Below are 19,117 nucleotides of genomic sequence, written 5' to 3' on the forward strand. Positions count from 1 at the left end.
TGTGTGTGTGATGGCTGCATGTGTGTGTGTGATGGCTGCATGTGTGTGTGTGATGGCTGCGTGTGTGTGATGGCTGCGTGTGTGTGTGTGTGATGGCTGCGTGTGTGTGTGATGGCTGCGTGTGTGTGATGACTGCGTGTGTGTGTGTGATGACTGCGTGTGTGTGTGATGACTGCGTGTGTGATGATTGCGTGTGTGTGTGATGGCTGCGTGTGTGTGTGATGACTGCGTGTGTGTGATGGCTGTGTGTGTGTGTGATGGCTGCATGTGTGATGCATTTGTGTCAAAGCTGCATGTGTTTGTGAGCTGCGTGTGTATGTGTGATACTGTGTGTGTGATGCTGCATGTGTGTGAGCTGCGTGCCTGTATGTCATTATACAGTATGGAGAACTGTGGCCATAATACAGTATGGAGCATCATGTGCAGTCATTATACAGTATGGAGCATCATGTGCGGTCATTATACAATATGGAGCATCATGTGCAGCCAGTATACAGTATGGAGCATCATGTGTGGTCATTATACAATATGGAGCATCATGTGCAGCCAGTATACAGTATGGAGCATCATGTGCGGTCATTATACAATATGGAGCATCATGTGCGGTCATTATACAGAATGGAGCATCATGTGTGGTCATTATACAGTATGGAGCATCATGTGCAGCCAGTATACAGTATGGAGCATCATGTGCGGTCATTATACAATATGGAGCATCATGTGCGGTCATTATACAGAATGGAGCATCATGTGCGGTCATTATACAGTATGGAGCATCATGTGCGGCCATTATACAGTATGGAGCATCATGTGCAGTCATTATACAGTATGGAGCATCATGTGCAGTCATTATACAGTATGGAGCATCATGTGCGGCCAGTATACAGTATGGAGCATCATGTGCGGTCATTATACAGTATGGAGCATCATGTGCGGTCATTATACAATATGGAGCATCATGTGTGGCCATTATACAGTATGGAGCATCATGTGTGTTCATTATACAGTATGGAGCATCATGTGTGGCCATTATACAGTATGGAGCATCATGTGCGGTCATTATACAATATGGAGCATCATGTGCGGCCATTATACAGTATGCATGCGGTCATTATACAGTATGGAGCATCATGTGTGTTCATTATACAGTATGGAGCGTCATGTGTGGCCATTATACAGTATGGGGCATCATGTGTGGTCATTATACAGTATGGAGCACTGTGTGGCCATATTTTTTTGTTTATAACTATTGTATATGAAACAGTGTGATCAGCAGTGCTAAATGGGTGTGCTTGGGACGTGGATATGGGTGTGACTAATTATGAATGGGTGTGGTCAGAGGCGTGGCCTAAAATTTGCCGCGGCGCGCTTCGCGCGCCGTAAACTTTGTCCCTCTTTCCCATCTTCAAAAGTTGGGAGGTATGCGATCGGGCTGTGCCTGCTTCTAGCCTCCCATGGAGGCTATAGAAGCAAAGCATGGCAAAAGTAAAAAAAAAAAGTTTTAAAAATGTGAAAAAAATAAAAAAAATATAAAAGTTTAAATCACCCCCCTTTCGCCCCAATCAAAATAAATCAATTGAAAAAAACCCCAACCTACACATATTTGGTATCGCCGCGTTCAGAATCGCCCGATCTATCAATAAAAAAAAGCATTAACCTGATCGCTAAATTGCGTAATGAGAAAAAAATTCGAAACGCCAGATTTACGTTTTTTTGGTCGCCACGACATTGCATTAAAATGCAATAACGGGCGATCAAAAGAACGTATCTGCACCAAAATGCTATCATTAAAAACGCCAGCTCGGCACGCAAAAAATAAGCCCTCACCTGACCCCAGATCACGAAAAATGGAGACGCTACGAGTATCGGAAAATGGCGCAATTTTGTTTTGTTTTGTTTTTTGCAAAGTTTGGAATTTTTTTTCACCACTTAGGTGAAAAATAACCTAGTCATGTTAGGTGTCTATGAACTCGTAGTGACCTGGAGAATCATAATGGCAGGTCAGTTTTAGCATTTAGTGAACCTAGCAAAATAGGCAAGCAAAAAACAAGTGTGGGATTGCACTTTTTTTGCAATTTCACTGCACTTGGAATTTTTTTCCCGTTTTCTAGTACACGACATGCTAAAACCAATGATGTCATTCAAAAGTACAACTCGTCCCGCAAAAAATAAGCCCTCACATGGCCAAATTGACGGAAAAATAAAAAAGTTATGGCTCTGGGAAGGAGGGGAGCGAAAAACGAAAACGGAAAAAGCTCCGGGGGTGAAGGGGTTAAGAGATCAATTTGATTAAACAATTCCATGGCTTTTATGAGATGCTTAAATAGCAAATGTTTCATAGGTATAGTTCTAACATTTTACTGAACTGTGATTATGTAAGCATTTACTATCTAGTAAAGTGACAATATATGATCACAGGTGATTTAGTGGGAATTTTACTGACTGGTCATCTGCTTCTTCTAAAACAATGCCCACCTGTCTGTCACTTCACAGCATGGGGGTGATTTTCTCAAGTGTAACATTTAACATGGTCTTCTATGTTTGTTTCTTTAAGCAGTTCACTCTTCATTATAAAATGGAAAATGTTACCTTGACTCACGCCTCTCTTATATTTACTTCTTTTTGTTTTTAGAAAGTAGTACAAATCCATTATAATAAAAGAAAGTGTTTTTTAGAGTGCAACCAACAAAAGTCTGTTGTGGAAAAAAAATGCTTTCTTAAAGAGAACCTGTCACCAGGTGAAAAATAACCAGTTTTGCACTTACGGTATTTTATTATTTCTCCTGAGTATTTTTTTATTTTCTTTTTTTTTTTAAATTTAAATATGCCATATGGTTCCAGAGATATGGGCCTTTTTTACTTTGTGCTAATTTCTATCGTTTTTGCCAAATGGGGCATTGCTTTAGGATGTTCTGCATAATTAGCCTATGAGCTATACCTTTTTGGTAAAGAGCATAAAAATTAGCACCAAATAAAAAGACCCAAGTTTCTGCAGGCATAGCCTTAATAAAATATCAGTGAAATTGAACACTTTTGACCTCGTGACTGGTCCTCTTTAAGGTACTTTTTATGGTTCACTGGGGCTAATGTTATATGGCACACATATTGGTTGTATGACATGCTATGTCTTGCTGAGGTTGGTTAAAGGGAACCTGTCACCCCCAAAATCGATGATGAGGTAAGCTCACCGTCATCAGGGGCTTATCTACAGCATTCTGTAATGCTGTAGATAAGCCCCCGATGTTACCTGAAAGAGGAGAAAAAGGTTATAATATACTCACCCGGGCGGTCCCGCTGCGGTCCGCGGTCAAATGGGTGTCTCAGGTCCGCTGCGGCGCCTCCTATCCATTCCATGACGTCCCCATGACGCCGGAAAGGTCAGAGAGGCCCGGCGCCTGCGCACTGAAGTACTTTGCTCTGCCCTCAACAGGGCAGACAAAGTATGCCTGCGCCGGAGCCGCGACGTGAAGACCAGAAGAGGACATCATGGAATGAAAATGGGAGGCGCTGTACCGGACCTGAGACACCCATCGGAGCGGTACCGCCCCTGGGTGAGTATAATCTAACGTCTTTTTCTCCTCTTTCAGGTAACATCGGCGGCTTATCTACAGCATTACAGAATGCTGTAGATAAGCCCTTGATGACGGTGAGCTTACCTCTCCATCGATTTTGGGGGTGACAGGTTCCCTCTAAATATCTAAATGCATGTATGGGCAGAGTATATATATATATATATATATATATATATATATATATATATATATATATATATACACATATATATATATATATATATATATTGTAAAGCTGTAGTAGCATCGTATGCAGTGAAGAAGCAGTGACCCACAAATTCAAACACAAAAGTCTCTTTTAGGCCGGTTTCACACGTCAGTGGCTCCGGTACGTGAGGTGACAGTTTCCTCACGTACCGGAGACACTGACACACGTAGACCCATTAAAATCAATGCATCTGTGCAGATGTCATTGATTTTTTGCGGACCGTGTCTCTGTGTGCCAAACACGGAGACATGTCAGTGTTCGTGGGAGCGCACGTATTACACGGACCCATTAAAGTCAATGGGTCCGTGTAAAACACGGACCACACACGGACCTTCTCCGTGTGCAGTCCGTGTGGCGTGCAGGAGACAGCGCTACAGTAAGCGCTGTCCCCCCCACATGGTGCTGAAGCCGCGATTCATATCTTCTGTGCAGCAGCGTTTGCTGCATAGAAGATATGAATAATAGTGTTTAAAAGAAAGATCTATCTGTCCGCCGCCCTCCCACCCCCTGTGCCCCCCCCCCGCTGTTCTGAAAATACTCACCCGCTTCCCTCGTTGGCTGTCGCTGCTTCCTGCTACTGTATGCGGTCACGTGGGGCCGCCGATTAGAGTCATGAATATGTGGCTCCACCTCCCATAGGGGTGGAGCCGCCTATTCATGACTGTAAATGAGCGGCCCCACGTGACCGCATACAGTAGAAGGAGCGGCCAGACCAGGAAGCAGCGACAGCCAACGAGGGAAGCGGGTATTTTCAGAACAGCGGGGGGGGGGGGGGCACAGGGGGTGGGAGGGCGGGGGACAGATAGATCTTTCTTTTAAACACTATTATTCATATCTTCTATGCAGCAAACACTGCTGCACAGAAGATATGAATCACAGATTCAGCACCAGATGCTGGTACGTGTGGTACCCAGCACGGTGCGTGTGGTACCCAGTGGGCACACGGGCAGCACACGTGTGCCGCAAGTGTGCCACACTGATGTACACCAGAAACGTAGGGGCACATGGACACGGATAATTCCGGTACCGATTGTTTCCGGTACCGGAATTATCTGGACGTGTGGGACAGCCCTTAATGTGTTTCTTCACAGCATTAAAGTCCAGTTCACATAAATGCATATAACTTCAGTGATCAGTTTACACCAGTTTAATGCAATACATTTCACATGGCTTTAGATTTGCGGTCCCTAAACAGGCCAGACTTCCCTTGTCCAGTTTCCCTGGGCGACCGCACGCCATCTCAGACTCTGTACGTCTCTATACACACAGCCTCATATGTTGCAGACACTACTCACGCCAGCCCTCCTCTGACTAGTTCCCGTGGGTGTCCTGCATCGCTGTATCACAGTCTCTGTACTCACTCAGCGCATTGCCCTCTTTATCCTCTGGAGTGCAGCCGGGTACAAATAAGACAAAGTCTCTTACAGACGCTTTACTCACACAGTCGTACACAGTTCAGGATATCCTCCGGATAGCAGCCGGGCACCATATCCACCTGTTTGCAATCATTGCACATGCTAGTCCTCTTTCGGGCACAGGACATCCACCTCCGGGCACAGAACATCCACCTCCGGGCACAGGTCTGTCCACATCCGACTCCTACGGGCACAGGACAACCACCTCCGGGCACAGGACTGTCAACCTCCGGGCACAGGACTGTCCTCATCCGAGACCAGTACCATGGACGACTTGCATCTCTGTGTACGCTGCGGGTGCCAGGCTATTCAGCTGCCCTGGGTGCTGGCTCTGCTGGCCTCCATGCACTCTGCAGACCAGCACACACCAGACTGACACTGACGTGCACCAGGCCTGCACGGCCTGACACACCCATACCCCTTACTGCAGGGCTTTTAAACACACACAAACCTGTGGCCTTCAGTCACCTGGAAAACCCGGACCGGAAATCCATGACTCTCATGCACACCTATGGACTTCATCCGTCTGCATGCACATTCTGGGGGAACAAACAGCGCCCCCTAGCTGTATCAGAGGCCACAGCCTCACAATATATATACACACAGTGTGGGCGGAAAGTATTCAGACCCCTTTACGTTTTTCACTCTTTGTTTAATTGCATACATTTGGTAAATTCAAAAAAGTTCATTTTTTTCTTATTAATGTACAGTTTTGCTATGGTGTTTATATCTATTGGTTATATAAGGTTTAAATATTACAAAGGAAACGCAATTACTTTTCTTTTTGTTTGGGGTTTATAACCTAATTGTCTGAATTTTATGGAGGCTCAGGAGTTAGCTTTCTGGTTTTGGGTTAAAATCCCACCAAGGACAAAATCTGCATGGAGTCTGTATGTTCTCTGCATGTTTGCCTGGGTTTTCTCCGGATTCTCCGGTTTCCTCCCAAACTCCAAAGGATGTTGATAGAAAATTTAGATTGTGAGCCCCAACATGGACAATGATGATAAAGTGCTGTGGAATATGTTGGTACTGTATATGAACAAGCATAATAATAATTTTACTAACAGGTTTACGTATAGCACCTCCTTAGTAGTCAGGTGAAATAAATGTACTTGATTGCTCCCAAGATGGCTGCATTGTTGAGAACTGCAATTAAAAGGCTGTGGGTGGAAAAAGAAGAGCCCTGGAGCATTAAGAGGACGGCTACTATGACTGATAGGAATGTTTTTCTCCTGCACTTTGAGTGTTATACCAATGGTTTTCTTGTAGTTGGGGGGGAGGAGGAGGTGTTCTTAAAAACAAAAGTTTAGTGTTCCTTTGCATTGGGATTGAGATACAGTTGATATAAGTGTGAGCAATTTGTTTTTGCTTCAGGGAAACTTGGAGTTTGTAGTATGAGACTTTGTGATGTATGGCTGTGTTTTTATCTTTTCTGAGTTTTTATTTTTTAAAGATCTATTTTCATTGAAATTGGTGTTTTAATTCTGCAGACAGTTTTAGAATTTAAAAGTTTGATTAAAATTGAGTATGGTAAAATTGTGTTACAGTACAAGTTCCCTTGTTCTTTGGTTCATTTTTAATTTTTTCCCCCTCAAAACTAGAGATGAGTAAGGCTATGTGCACACGTTGCGGATTTTGCTGCGGATCCGCAGCGGATCTGCAGCTGCGGGTCCGCAGCAGCTTTCCATGCGTTTACAGTACAATGTAAACCTATGGAAAACGCAATCCGCAGTGCCCATCTTGTGGAAAAAACCACGCGGAAGCGCTGCGGGTTACTTTCCGCAGCATGTCAATTCTTTGTGCAGATTCCGCAGCGGTTTACACCTGCTCCATAATAGGAATCCACAGGTGTAAAACCGCAGGTAGAATCCGCACAAAAAACGCATAAAATCCACCATAAATCTGCAGTAAATCCGCAGGTAAAACGCAGTGCCTTTTACCTGCAGATTTCTCAAATCCGCTGCGGAAAAATCCGCAGAGCTCAAAACTACGTGTGCACATACCTTAAAAAGATTTGCAGGACCCTGGTCCAGTGGCCATGTCAGTCAGAGCCGTGCTAAAATCCTCCAATCTGTCAGAAACCCCTGCACCTCTTTGGTTAATAAGTCCGGTGCTCCATCATTGTTGCAGTGTGGCGCAAACTATTAAGTTATGCCTACTAATCAGAAGAGGTGCTGGGATTGATGGCATGTAGGAGTAGGTTTGATGGGTTCTGGTTCATGGTAACACAATACCCATTAACAATATAATAAATACACAAGACACAAATGTACGGAGAACAATGGCCACGGTGTTTATTTAGGGTAACTGAAATAACCTTATATAACATTTGAATAAATAAATAACCATAAAACCAATAAATTGCACATATAAATACTCCAATTCACCCAGAAAAGACTGGGCATTTTTTCCCTCAAATAAACAGCATGGCATAAATCAAAGAATAAAAAAGGGGGAGGGAGAGGATCTTCGCTCTTTTGACATGATGTGAAGAATAACTGACAGCATGGCATTTATTTATACACTTTTTCTTCTCACTTTTTCTTGAAATTGTCCAATCAGGAATGTGGTAAAGAGCACCAAGAACAACCAGATCAAGTAGGTGCTGCTGGAGAAAATAGCACAAAGAGGGTCTTATCCAAAATACAATTGGCTTAAAACAATCAAATTGCACTCACCGGATTGAGCTATATATTAAAGGGAACCTGTCGCCCCCAAAATCGAAGGTGAGCTAAGCCCATCGGCATCAGGGGCTAATCTACACCTTTCTGGAATGCTGTAGATAAGCCCCCGATGTATCCTGAAAGATGAGAAAAAGAGGTTAGATTATACTCACCCAGGGGCAGTCCCGGTCCGGTTCTGGTCTGATGGGCGCCACGGTCCAGTCCGGGTCCTCCCATCTTACGATGACGTCCTCTTCTTTTCTTCACGCTGCGGCTCTGGCGCAGGTGTACTTTGCCCTGTTGAGGGCAGAGCAAAGCACTGCAGTGCGCAGGCGCCGGGAAATGTAAGAGAGGCCCTGCGCCTGCGCACTGCAGTACTTTGCTCTGCCCTCAACAGGGCAGACAAAGCACACCGGAGCCGGAGAGTGAAGGCAAGAAGAGGACGTCATCGTAAGAAGATGGGAGGCCCCGGACCGCGACACCCATCGGATCGGACCGCCCGCCCAGGTGAGTATAATCTAACCTCTTTTTCTCATCTTTCAGGTTACATTGGGGGCTTATCTACAGCATTCTAGAATGCTGTAGACAAGCCCCTGATGCTGGTGGGTTTAACTCACCTTCCATTTTGGGGGTGACAGGTTCCCTTTAACCCCTTTCTGACATCGGACGTACTATCCCGTCAAGGTGGGGTGGGCCCGTATGACCACCGACGGGATAGTACGTCCAGTGTGATCGGCCGCGCTCACGGGGGGAGCGCGGCTGATCGTGGCCAGGTGTCAGCTGACTATCTCAGCTGACATCCGGCACTATGTGCCAGGAGTGGTCACGGACCGCCCCCGGCACATTAACCCCCGGCACACTGCGATCAAACATGATCGCAGTGTTCCGGTGGTATAGGGAAGCATCGCGCAGGGAGGGGGTTCCCTGCGGGCTTCCCTGAGACCCCCGGAGCAACGCGATGTGATCGCGTTGCTCCGAGCGTCTCTTACCTCCTATCCCTGCAGGCCCCGGATCCAAAATGGCCGCGGGGCTGCATCCGGGTCCTGCAGGGACTACCGGGTCCAGAGCAAGCGCTGGTAAGCCTGCAGCGCTGTAAGTCAGATCACTGATCTGACAGAGTGCTGTGCAAACAGTCAGATCAGCGATCTGTGATGTCCCCCCCTGGGACAAAGTAAAAAAGTAAAAAAAAAAAAATGCACATGTGTAAAAAAAATAAAAACAAATTCCTAAATAAAGAAAAAAATATATTATTCCCATAAATACATTTCTTTATCTAAATAAAAAAACAAAACAATAAAGTACACATATTTAGTATCGCCGTGTCCGTAACGACCCAACCTATAAAACTGTCCCACTAGTTAACCCCTTCAGTGAACACCTTAAGAAAAAAAAAACGAGACAAAAAACAACGCTTTATTATCATACCGCCAAACAAAAAGTGGAATAACATGCGATCAAATAGACAGATATAAATAACCATGGTACCGCTGAAAACGTCATCTTGTCACGCAAACAACTAGCCGCAATACAGCATCATGAGCAAAAAATAAAAAAGTTATAGTCCTCAGAATAAAGCGATGCCAAAATAATTATTTTTTCTATAAAATAGCTTTTATCGCATAAAAGCGCCAAAACATAAAAAATGATATAAATGAGATATCACTGTAATCGTACTGACCCGAAGAATAAAACTGCTTTATCAATTTTACCAAACGTGGAACGGTATAAACGCCTCCCCCAAAAGAAATTCATGAATAGCTGTTTTTTGGTCATTCCTCACAAAAATCGGAATAAAAAGCGATCAAAAACTGTCACGTGTACGAAAATGTTACCAATAAAAACGTCAACTCGTCCCGCAAAAAACAAGACCTCACATGACTCTGTGGACCAAAATATGGAAAAATTATAGGTCTCAAAATGTGGAGACGCAAAAACTTTTTTGCTATAAAAAGCGTCTTTTAGTGTGTGACAGCTGCCAATCATAAAAATCCGCTATAAAAAACGCTATAAAAGTAAATCAAACCCCCCTTCATCACCCCCTTAGGGAAAAATAATAAAATTAAAAAAATGTATTTCCATTTTCCCATTAGGGCTAGGGTTAGGGCTAGGGTTAGGGCTAGGATTAGGGCTAGGGTTAGGGCTAGGGTTATGGCTAGGGTTAGGGTAAGGGCTAGGGTTAGGGCTAGGGTTAGGGTTGGAGCTAAAGTTAGGGTTGGGGCTAAAGTTAGGGTTTGGGTTGGGGCTAAAGTTAGGGTTAGGGTTGGGGCTAAAGTTAGGGGTAGGGTTTGGATTACATTTACGGTTGGGATTAGGGTTGGGATTAGAGTTAGGGGTGTGTCAGGGTTAGGGGTGTGGTTAGGGTTACCGTTGGGATTAGGGTTAGGGGTGTGTTTGCATTAGGGTTTCAGGTAGAATTGGGGAGTTTCCACTGTTCAGGCACATCAGGGGCTATCCAAACGCGACAAGGCGTCCGATCTCAATTCCAGCCAATTCTGCGTTGAAAAAGTAAAACAGTGCTCCTTCCCTTCCGAGCTCTCCCGTGCGCCCAAACAGGGGTTTACCCCAACATATGGGGTATCAGCGTACTCGGGACAAATTGGACAACAACTTTTGGGGTCTAAGTTCTCTTGTTATCATTGGGAAAATAAAAATTTGGGGGGCTAAAAATCATTTTTGTGGGAAAAAAAAGGATTTTTTATTTTCACGGCTCTGCGTTGTAAACTGTAGATAAGTAGATAAGTTACTTGGGAGGACTAGTTTCCAATATGGGGTCACTTGTGGGGGGTTTCTACTGTTTGGGTACATCAGGGGCTCTGCAAACGCAACGTGACGCCTACAGAACAATCCATCTAAGTCTGCATTCCAAATGGCGCTCCTTCCCTTCCAAGCTCTGCCATGCGCCCAAACAGTGGTTCCCCCCACATGTGGGGTATCAGCGTACTCAGGGCAAATTGGACAACAACTATGCGGGTGCAATTTATCCTGTTACCCTTGTGAAAATACAAAACTGGGGGCTAAAATATCATTTTTGTGAAAAAAAAAATGTATTTTCACGGCTCTGCGTTATAAACTGTAGTGAAACACTTGGGGGTTCAAAGCTCTCAAAACACATCTAGATAAGTTCCTTAGGGTGTCTACTTTCCAAAATGATGTCACTTGTGGGGGGTTTTAATGTTTAGGCACATCAGGGGCTCTCCAAACGCGACATGGACATCTCAATTCCAGTCAATTTTGCATAGAATTTTGCATTGAAAATTCAAACGGAGCTCCCTCCCTTCCGAGCTCTGCCATGCGCCCAAACAGTCGTTTACTCCCACATATGGGGTATCAGCGTACTCAGGACAAATTGCACAACGACTTTTGGGGTCCAATTTCTTCTCTTACCCTTGGGAAAATAAAAAATTGGGGGCGAAAAGATCATTTTTGTGAAAAAATATGATTTTTTATTTTTACGGCTCTGCATTATAAACTTCTGTGAAGCACTTGTTGGGTCAAAGTGCTCACCACACATCTAGACAAGTTCCTTAAGGGGTCTACTTTCCAAAATGGTGTCACTTGTGGGGGGTTTTAATGTTTAGGCACATCAGGGGCTCTCCAAACGCAACATGGCGTCCCATCTCAATTACAGTCAATTTTGCATTGAAAAGTAAGATGGCGCTGCTTTCCTTCCGAGCTCTGCCATGCACCCAAACAGTGGTTTACCCCCACATATGGGTTATCAGCGTACTCAGAACAAATTGTACAACAACTTTTGGGGTCCATTTTCTCCTGTTACCCTTGGTAAAATAAAACAAATTGGAGCTGAAATAAATTTTGTGTGAAAAAAAGTTAAATGTTCATTTTTATTTAAACATTCTAAAAATTCCTGTGAAACACCTGAAGGGTTAATAAACTTCTTAAATGTGGTTTTGAGCACCTCGAGGGGTGCAGTTTTTAGAATGGTGTCACACTTGGTTATTTTCTATCATATAGACCCCTCAAAATGACTTCAAATGAGATGTGGTCCCTAAAAAAAAATGGTGTTGTAAAAATGAGAAATTTCTGGTCAACTTTTAACCCTTATATCTCCCTAACAAAAAAAAATTTTGGTTCCAAAATTGTGCTCATGTAAAGTAGACATGTGGGAAATGTTACTTATAAAGTACTGTATTTTCTGGCGTATAAGACTACTTTTTAACCCCTGAAAATCTTCTTAAAAGTCGGGGGTCGTCTTATACGCCGGGTGCCGTCTTGTACGCCGAGTGCAGACACCAATGTATTTTGCGTGACATATCTCTGTGATTTAAGGGCATAAAAATTCAAAGTTGGAAAACTGTGAAATGTTCAAAATTTTCGCCAAATTTCCATTTTTTTCACAAATAAACGCAGGTAATATCAAAGAAATGTTACCACTATCATGAAGTACAATATGTCAGTGTCATAATCACCGGGATCCGTTGAAGCGTTCCAGAGTTATAACCTCATAAAGGGACAGTGGTCAGAATTGTAAAAATTGGCCTGGTCATTAACGTGCAAACCGCCCTTGGGGGTAAAGGGGTTAAGCTTATAGGAGATATTCGCTGCAGCAGATCCACAGGTCCAATAATGGCCACCAGATAAATAGAAATTGGGAAAAAAACATGGACTTATTCTGCGCTGCTGAATAACTGAAGATCTGAGTATATTAAATAAAATGTGGTTTATTGAACCCGTTTCAAAGTACTGAGACTTCTTCATCAGGAAATACCACAAATGTCATTTTACGTGTTGCTCCCTCTTGTCTGCCAAAGGGTTACGCTCTTCATGGGCAATGATCTCCTTATAAGAATTTTTTTTTACATGTAAATATGTCAAAGCTGTTTACTAGAGTGTCTCATACAAAGTCCAGGGTTGCTGCACAGAACTTTGCTCTATAGTAGTATGTAATATATTACATTGTGTCCCATAATACTGATGACACATGTTGCACTATACTGCAGTGACCAGTAGGTAATAGTTTCCACTTTGGTTTAACAACACACACAACGTTTTGTCATTTTCAGCGCTCTAAACTCGGATGTTGAAAGTTATGAGAAGACAACATGGAGACACAGTCTCACAACACTACAATGAGTGAAAAGAAAAAAGTAGAGAACTCCATATTGAAAGCTCACACTAGGACAGACGTGAGTGAGAAGGCAGTTGCTTCCAGTACAACCTCCAATGGTAAGTGGAACATGCAAAGTTTTGGCGCCTTTAACACTCTGAGCTGTTCAGATTAACGTGTGTATTGCTAGGAAGCAAATTCAGTTCTACAATTATAATTTTGAGGTTGTGACCATTTCTTGCTTTTGACTAACATTTTTTTAATACCTGCCCCCTTTTTAATGCATTTTCCCAAAGGAAAAAAATATGCATATTCCACTGAAATGGAGTATAACGGTCCATCTATAGTTATCTATTTATGTTTGTGTCAACTTTAGCTAAGAAGCTAGCAGTGGTATGAATCTAGGATCGTGTGGATAGATGATACCTTGACAGTTGGAAATCAACATTTCAGCTTGTGTCTGTTACAACTAAGGATGCCTTCCTACTTATTCTGCTGTGATTACGAATGTAAAATAATCTGCCATTGCTGAACATTTGGCAGGTGCCCACACGCATGAGATAGATGCTGACAGTGGGTTTTACTAACTTAGAGTTTCCCCAATATTCACACAACCAGCTTTTAAGAGAGTCCAGCCGGCTGCTCCATGGTGATTAATTTGTACAAGCCTCACCAGCATATGCAGTGAATATGAGGAATATATCCAGATCTCTACCATAGTATAGAGACCAGAATGTGTCACCTGTTGGCTGCAGCGTACATTGTGAACCAGCTGATAAATATTATACCTGTAAATGAGCTATATTGTTTATCCATATACAACCCCAATTCCCAAAAAAATTGCACACTGCATAAAATGTAATTAAAAACAAGAATGCAATGATTTAGAAATCACTTTTTATTCACAAGAGAACATAGGACACAGACCAGAAGATAAAAGTCAGACATTTTTCCATTCCATTTGAAGAAGGTAACTGATTTAGAAACAGATAGCAGCAACACACTTAAAAAAAAGATGAGACATTTTTGTTAACAAAAGGCTGGAAAAGTAAGTGGTGCTAATGAAAAACAGCTAGAGGGTCAATCTTCAATTAAGTCATATGACTATGTACAAAAAGAATGTTTTAGAGAGGCAGAGTCTCAGGAACAAATATGGTCAGAGGTTCACCAATCTGAACAACTGGGTTTAAAAATTGTGTAGCAGTTTATGAATGTAAAATGTTTAATGTTTAAATATTGGATTCTTGTGATAGGCGACCTCTTAGATGGTACTGCACTATAAACAGGCATGATTTGATGGTGCATATCGCAGCATAGGCTTAGGAATACTTCCAGAAATCATTGTGAACATAGCCCGCTGGGCAATTCAGAAATGCAAGTTAAAGCTCTATCTTTCTCTGGGCCAAAGCTCATGTACAATGGACTGAAGTAAAATGGAAAACTGTTCTGTAGTCAGATGAATCAAAATGTGAAATTCTTTATGCTGTGTTCTGTGGACTCAGGAGGACCATCCAGCTTGTTAGCAGCACACAGTTCAAAAACCTGCATCTTTTATGGAATTGTGTTACATTAGTACCTATGGCGTTGGTCATACATCAGAGAGAAGGCCTTGCATATTCAGCAAGACAATGCTAAACCACATACTGCATCCATCATAATAGTATGGCTTCTCAGAAGAAGAGTTCGGGTAATGGACTGGCCACCTGTAGTCCGTACCTTTCACCAATAGAAAACATTTGGAGCATTTTGAAATGAAAAATGCAACCAAGAAGATCCAGTACTGTTGAGCATCGATAATCCTACATCAGACAAGAATAGGACAAAATTCCTTTGCTAAAACTCCAGAAATTGGTCTTCTCACTTCCCAGGCGTTTTCATACTGTTGTGGGAAGAAGTGGGACTACTACAAAATGGTAGACATGGCCATGTCCCAACTTTTCTTCAGTGTGTTAGGCCGGTTTCACATTAGCGTTTGGAGGAGCTGCAGAGGGCTGCGGACTTCCTCCGTGAAGCCCCGCCCTTGGCCACACCTCTGCCTCTAGCTCCACCTACTTCTGCATGCGGCCGGCATGCGGCCTGCGTAACTATCTTTAACATTAGGTACGCAGGTCGTGCCGCTGTATGCGGATGCTTCCGCATGTATCGTTTTGACGATGCGGCGACCAGCGTAGGATGCAGCTTGTAGCAATTTCTTCCGCATACAGTGGCACGACCTGCGTACCTAATGTTAAATAATGTTAAAGATAGGTACGCAGGCCGCAGCTCCTCAAAACGCTAGTGTGAAACTAGGATTATTGCCATCAATATTTTAATTTGTTAATTTTTTCAAAAATGAAATGGAATATGTCTAAGTCTCAATTTCTGATCTGTGTTCTGTAATTAATAAAATATGGCTATAAGAGATTTCCAAATCATTGCATTCTTGTTTCCTTTACATTTTACTCAGCATTCAAACTTTTTCAGATATGGGTTTTACATTATTTGATTTGTTTTAAAATAAATCAGACATTTATGGTATAATTTAAATACTAGTATGATTGTCCTCATGCCCATTGGTTTTAAAGGGTTATTCTCATGGATGACGTTTTTTTTCGCTTCTGCGTGAATAATAGTTCTGCACTTTAAAAACACTTGCAAATTTTAAAGCACAATTTAATGGTGTCTTTAAACACACACTGGCCATGAGCTTTCATGAAATAACATCCACTTTGTTAGAAAGGTCAGGCTATGTTCCCATGATGAGTTTTTAGTGAGTTTTTGACGCAGATTTTCTGCATTTGTTATTTAAATGTGGTTAGTTTTGATTTTTCATTGTGGTTTTTTTAACATTGCTTTTACCACGTTTTTGACGCTGCATTTTATAGTCTCTTTTTGGTATGTTATGCTTTAAATAAAGCTGATTTGTATTTGATATGTCTTGTATTTGGCTTTGATAAAAGTTTTATTAATATATTTAGGTGTGGATTACATGCGCATGTGCAATTTTTACCTGTGGATCTTCCACATCTAATGCAAGTCTATGGGAAAATCCACACAGAAAGCTCTGCGTACCCGCAAGAGAAATTGACATATTGCGGATTTGAAACACACAGCAGGTCAGTTTACGCTGAGAAAAAAAAGCACAGTGGGCATGAGATCTCTATAAATCCCATCCACTTTGCTGGAACTGTAAGGCTACTTTCACAGTTCCGTCTTCCAGATCTGCACTGGATCCGTCAAAACGTTGAAATGACGGATCCTGTGCAGATTGTGGAAAACATGTGCACTGGGCCCGTCTTTCTGACAGACCCGTCGAGGCTATGTGCACCTGTTGTGTATGTGTTTTCGCAGCGGTTTTCCGCTGCGAAAACGCATACACCACACAAACCAGCTTAAAAAAGCAGAAAATCGCAGTATTCTCACCTACCGGCGTTCCCGTGCAGTGATGCTCACGGCAGCTAGCATTCCTATTACTACATTGCGAAATCTCGCGAGAAGTCGCGTTCTCGCGAGTCTGCAACTTCTCACGAGATTTCGCAATGTATTACTAGGAAGTAACGCTAGCTGCCGGGAGCATCGGTGACGCTGCGCGGGAACGCCAGTAGGTGAGAATATTGCGATTTTTAATTTTTAAAATTATTTTTAACATTATATCTTGTTACTATTGATGCTGCATAGGCACAACGGGTGCAGCGGATGCATTTTTCCAGCGCATCCGCTGCCCCATTGTGAGGTGCAGGGAAGTGCGGGGAGGTGGGGGCGGAGTTCCGGCCACGCATGCGCGGTCGGAAAAAACGGACTGTCGGGAGCAAAAAACGTTACATGTAACGTTTTTTGGTCCTGACGGTCCGCCACAGCACGGCGCAACCGTCACACGACGGTTGCGACGTGTGGCAATGCGTCGCAAATGCGTCGCTAATGTTAGTCAATGCTGAAAAAACGCATCCTGCAAGCACTTTTGCAGGATGTGTTTTTTCGGCAAAACGACGCATTTGCGACGTAATGCAGTTAACGCTAGTGTGAAAGTAGCCTTAGACGCCGTCTTTTTGACTCGGGAAAATATCCAGCATCAAAAATGGACCAAAAGCTCAGGCTGCGAACGTAGTGGATTTTCTGCATAAAATAACAATGTAGCGGAAAAAGACACGGCGTTTATGCTATGTGGGAACATGGCCCTACAATAATAAGATGAAATAAAGTGTGTTTTTTCTATAGAATATACAGTGATACTTTCAAGGATGTAAAGAATCTACTGAGTTTCTAATCAACACAGTTTATTGAAAGAAAAGCAGGAATAGATTTAATCCTTCCCTATAGCCTACAAAATTGAAGAAGGGAATTAGGATAACACCTTAGGGTAATATCCTAATGTATTCCAGGTCTTGTATAGAAATTGTGATATAAGTTTGACTTGCGGCATACCTGCGTATATTAAATATCACCTTGACCATTCAGCCGTGGAAAGAAAGAAAGTGGAGTTTTCAGGCATTTCATTTTCGGCCATTTCTTTGAGATCCAGGTGTGCCTCTTTGTCTGCCTTTCCACCTAACTTTGTGGAATTGTAACTCAATATTTCTCATATTTCATACATCACTGCCATTATAATGCATCCATTATAATGATTTGACTGCTGGAATCTGTCTGCATGAAGTCATGGCAGGCAACCTAATATCAGCACTGTCATTTTCTTGGTGGATTATGGTGTAGTTTTGTGGAACTTACGTTTGTTTTTTTGAAGAGTGGTTCATATTCTGTGCACAGGAACCTTTTCTTCCTCTTGTCACTGATTAACGGATTTCACCCCATCCACATTTCGGATAAGTGCACACATTAACTATTTGGTGCAAAACTTTCTGCATCTCTTGGCAGGAAATACGCAATGTTAAATTGGTGCATTTTTTACAAGCGTTTTTGTTGTAGCTTTTCCCCCATTCATTTGTATGGGTGAAATCTGCATCAAACACGCTCAAAGAATTTACATGTTGCATTTAAATCTGTAAGAAAAAAAATAAGCAAACGTTTGCATGAGAATTCAGGATTCTCGTTCACTTTGCTGGCATCAGGAAGCTTTACATTTTTTTGACAAATCTGCCTGAAAAAAATGCAACAAAAACGGGACAAATGTGCACAAGCCCTAATTAGGAAAAAGCTGTAAATCTGCATTAGGGGGAGTCCACAGCTCATGAATATGCCAGACTCCTAGCTTCCAGCATTCTGGAATTATTCATTGCTTCATTCTACAATGAATAAACTGTAAGTTTCGCAAAGCTATGACATATTTACATATAGAGGGCACACGTGATCGCCCGGTTGGCTACTGTGTCCGCTATTAAAGATCAATGAATATTCACTGCTCTCCACTACGATAGTCTCGGCATGGAGAGCAGTGAGTATTCCGGCAGATGTCCTCTGCTTGTAGGCAGCACATGACGTCACTGCCATGCTCTGCTTACTAGCATAAATCAGCATCTGGATTCAGAACAAGATGCTGCGAGGGAGCGCAGGGAAGGTAAGTATAATGGTTTATTTTTTTTAATGTTTTTCTGATGTGGGCCATGCATACCACGATAGGGATGAGGAGGTCATGTATACTAGGATAGGGATGAGGGTGTCATGCATACCAGGATAGGGATGAGGGGGCCATATATACTAGGATAGGGATGAGGGTGTCATGCATACCAGGATAGGGATGAGGGTGTCATGCATACCAAGATGGGGATGAGGAGACCATGCATACCAGGATAGGGGATGAGGGGGCCATGCATACCAGGATGGGAATGAGGGGGCCATGCATGCCAGGATGGGGATGAGGGGGCCATGCATGCCAGGATGGGGATGAGGGGACCATGCATGCCGGGATGGGGATGAGGGGACCATGCATACCAGGATGGGGATGGGCGCCATGCATACCAGGATAGGGATGGGTATGGGCACCATGCATATCAGGATAGGAATGGGGATGGGCGACATGCATACGAGGATAGGGATGAGGGAGCCATGTATACCAGGTAAGGGATGAGGGGGTCATGCATACCAGAATAGGTATGAGGGGACCATGTATACCTGAATTGAGGACATATATTTACCAGGATGGGGGATATTAGTGCAGAATTGACCATACTTTTTTTTCTATTTTCCTCCGCTAAAATCTAGGGACATGGGGACATGACTACAATGTGGGGACCAGGATGGGGACATTATCTACAATATGAGAA

At 43.0% G+C, this 19,117-nt stretch overlaps 1 protein-coding gene across 4 annotated transcripts in view; it reads left to right on the forward strand.

Annotated features, from left to right (window-relative positions):
* Positions 1-19,117, forward strand: part of GLI3 (GLI family zinc finger 3) — a 338,369-nt gene that overhangs the window by 15,416 nt on the left and 303,836 nt on the right. For all 4 annotated transcript variants that reach the window (XM_077269180.1, XM_077269181.1, XM_077269182.1 and 1 more), the window contains exon 2: positions 12,880-13,042. In XM_077269180.1, coding sequence (XP_077125295.1) covers positions 12,919-13,042 — 124 coding nt within the window. In that variant the 5' untranslated portion in view covers positions 12,880-12,918. The remainder of the gene's footprint in view (positions 1-12,879; positions 13,043-19,117) is intronic.

The sequence above is a fragment of the Ranitomeya variabilis genome, chromosome 6 (assembly GCF_051348905.1).
Source record: "Ranitomeya variabilis isolate aRanVar5 chromosome 6, aRanVar5.hap1, whole genome shotgun sequence".
NCBI lineage: Eukaryota > Metazoa > Chordata > Amphibia > Anura > Dendrobatidae > Ranitomeya > Ranitomeya variabilis.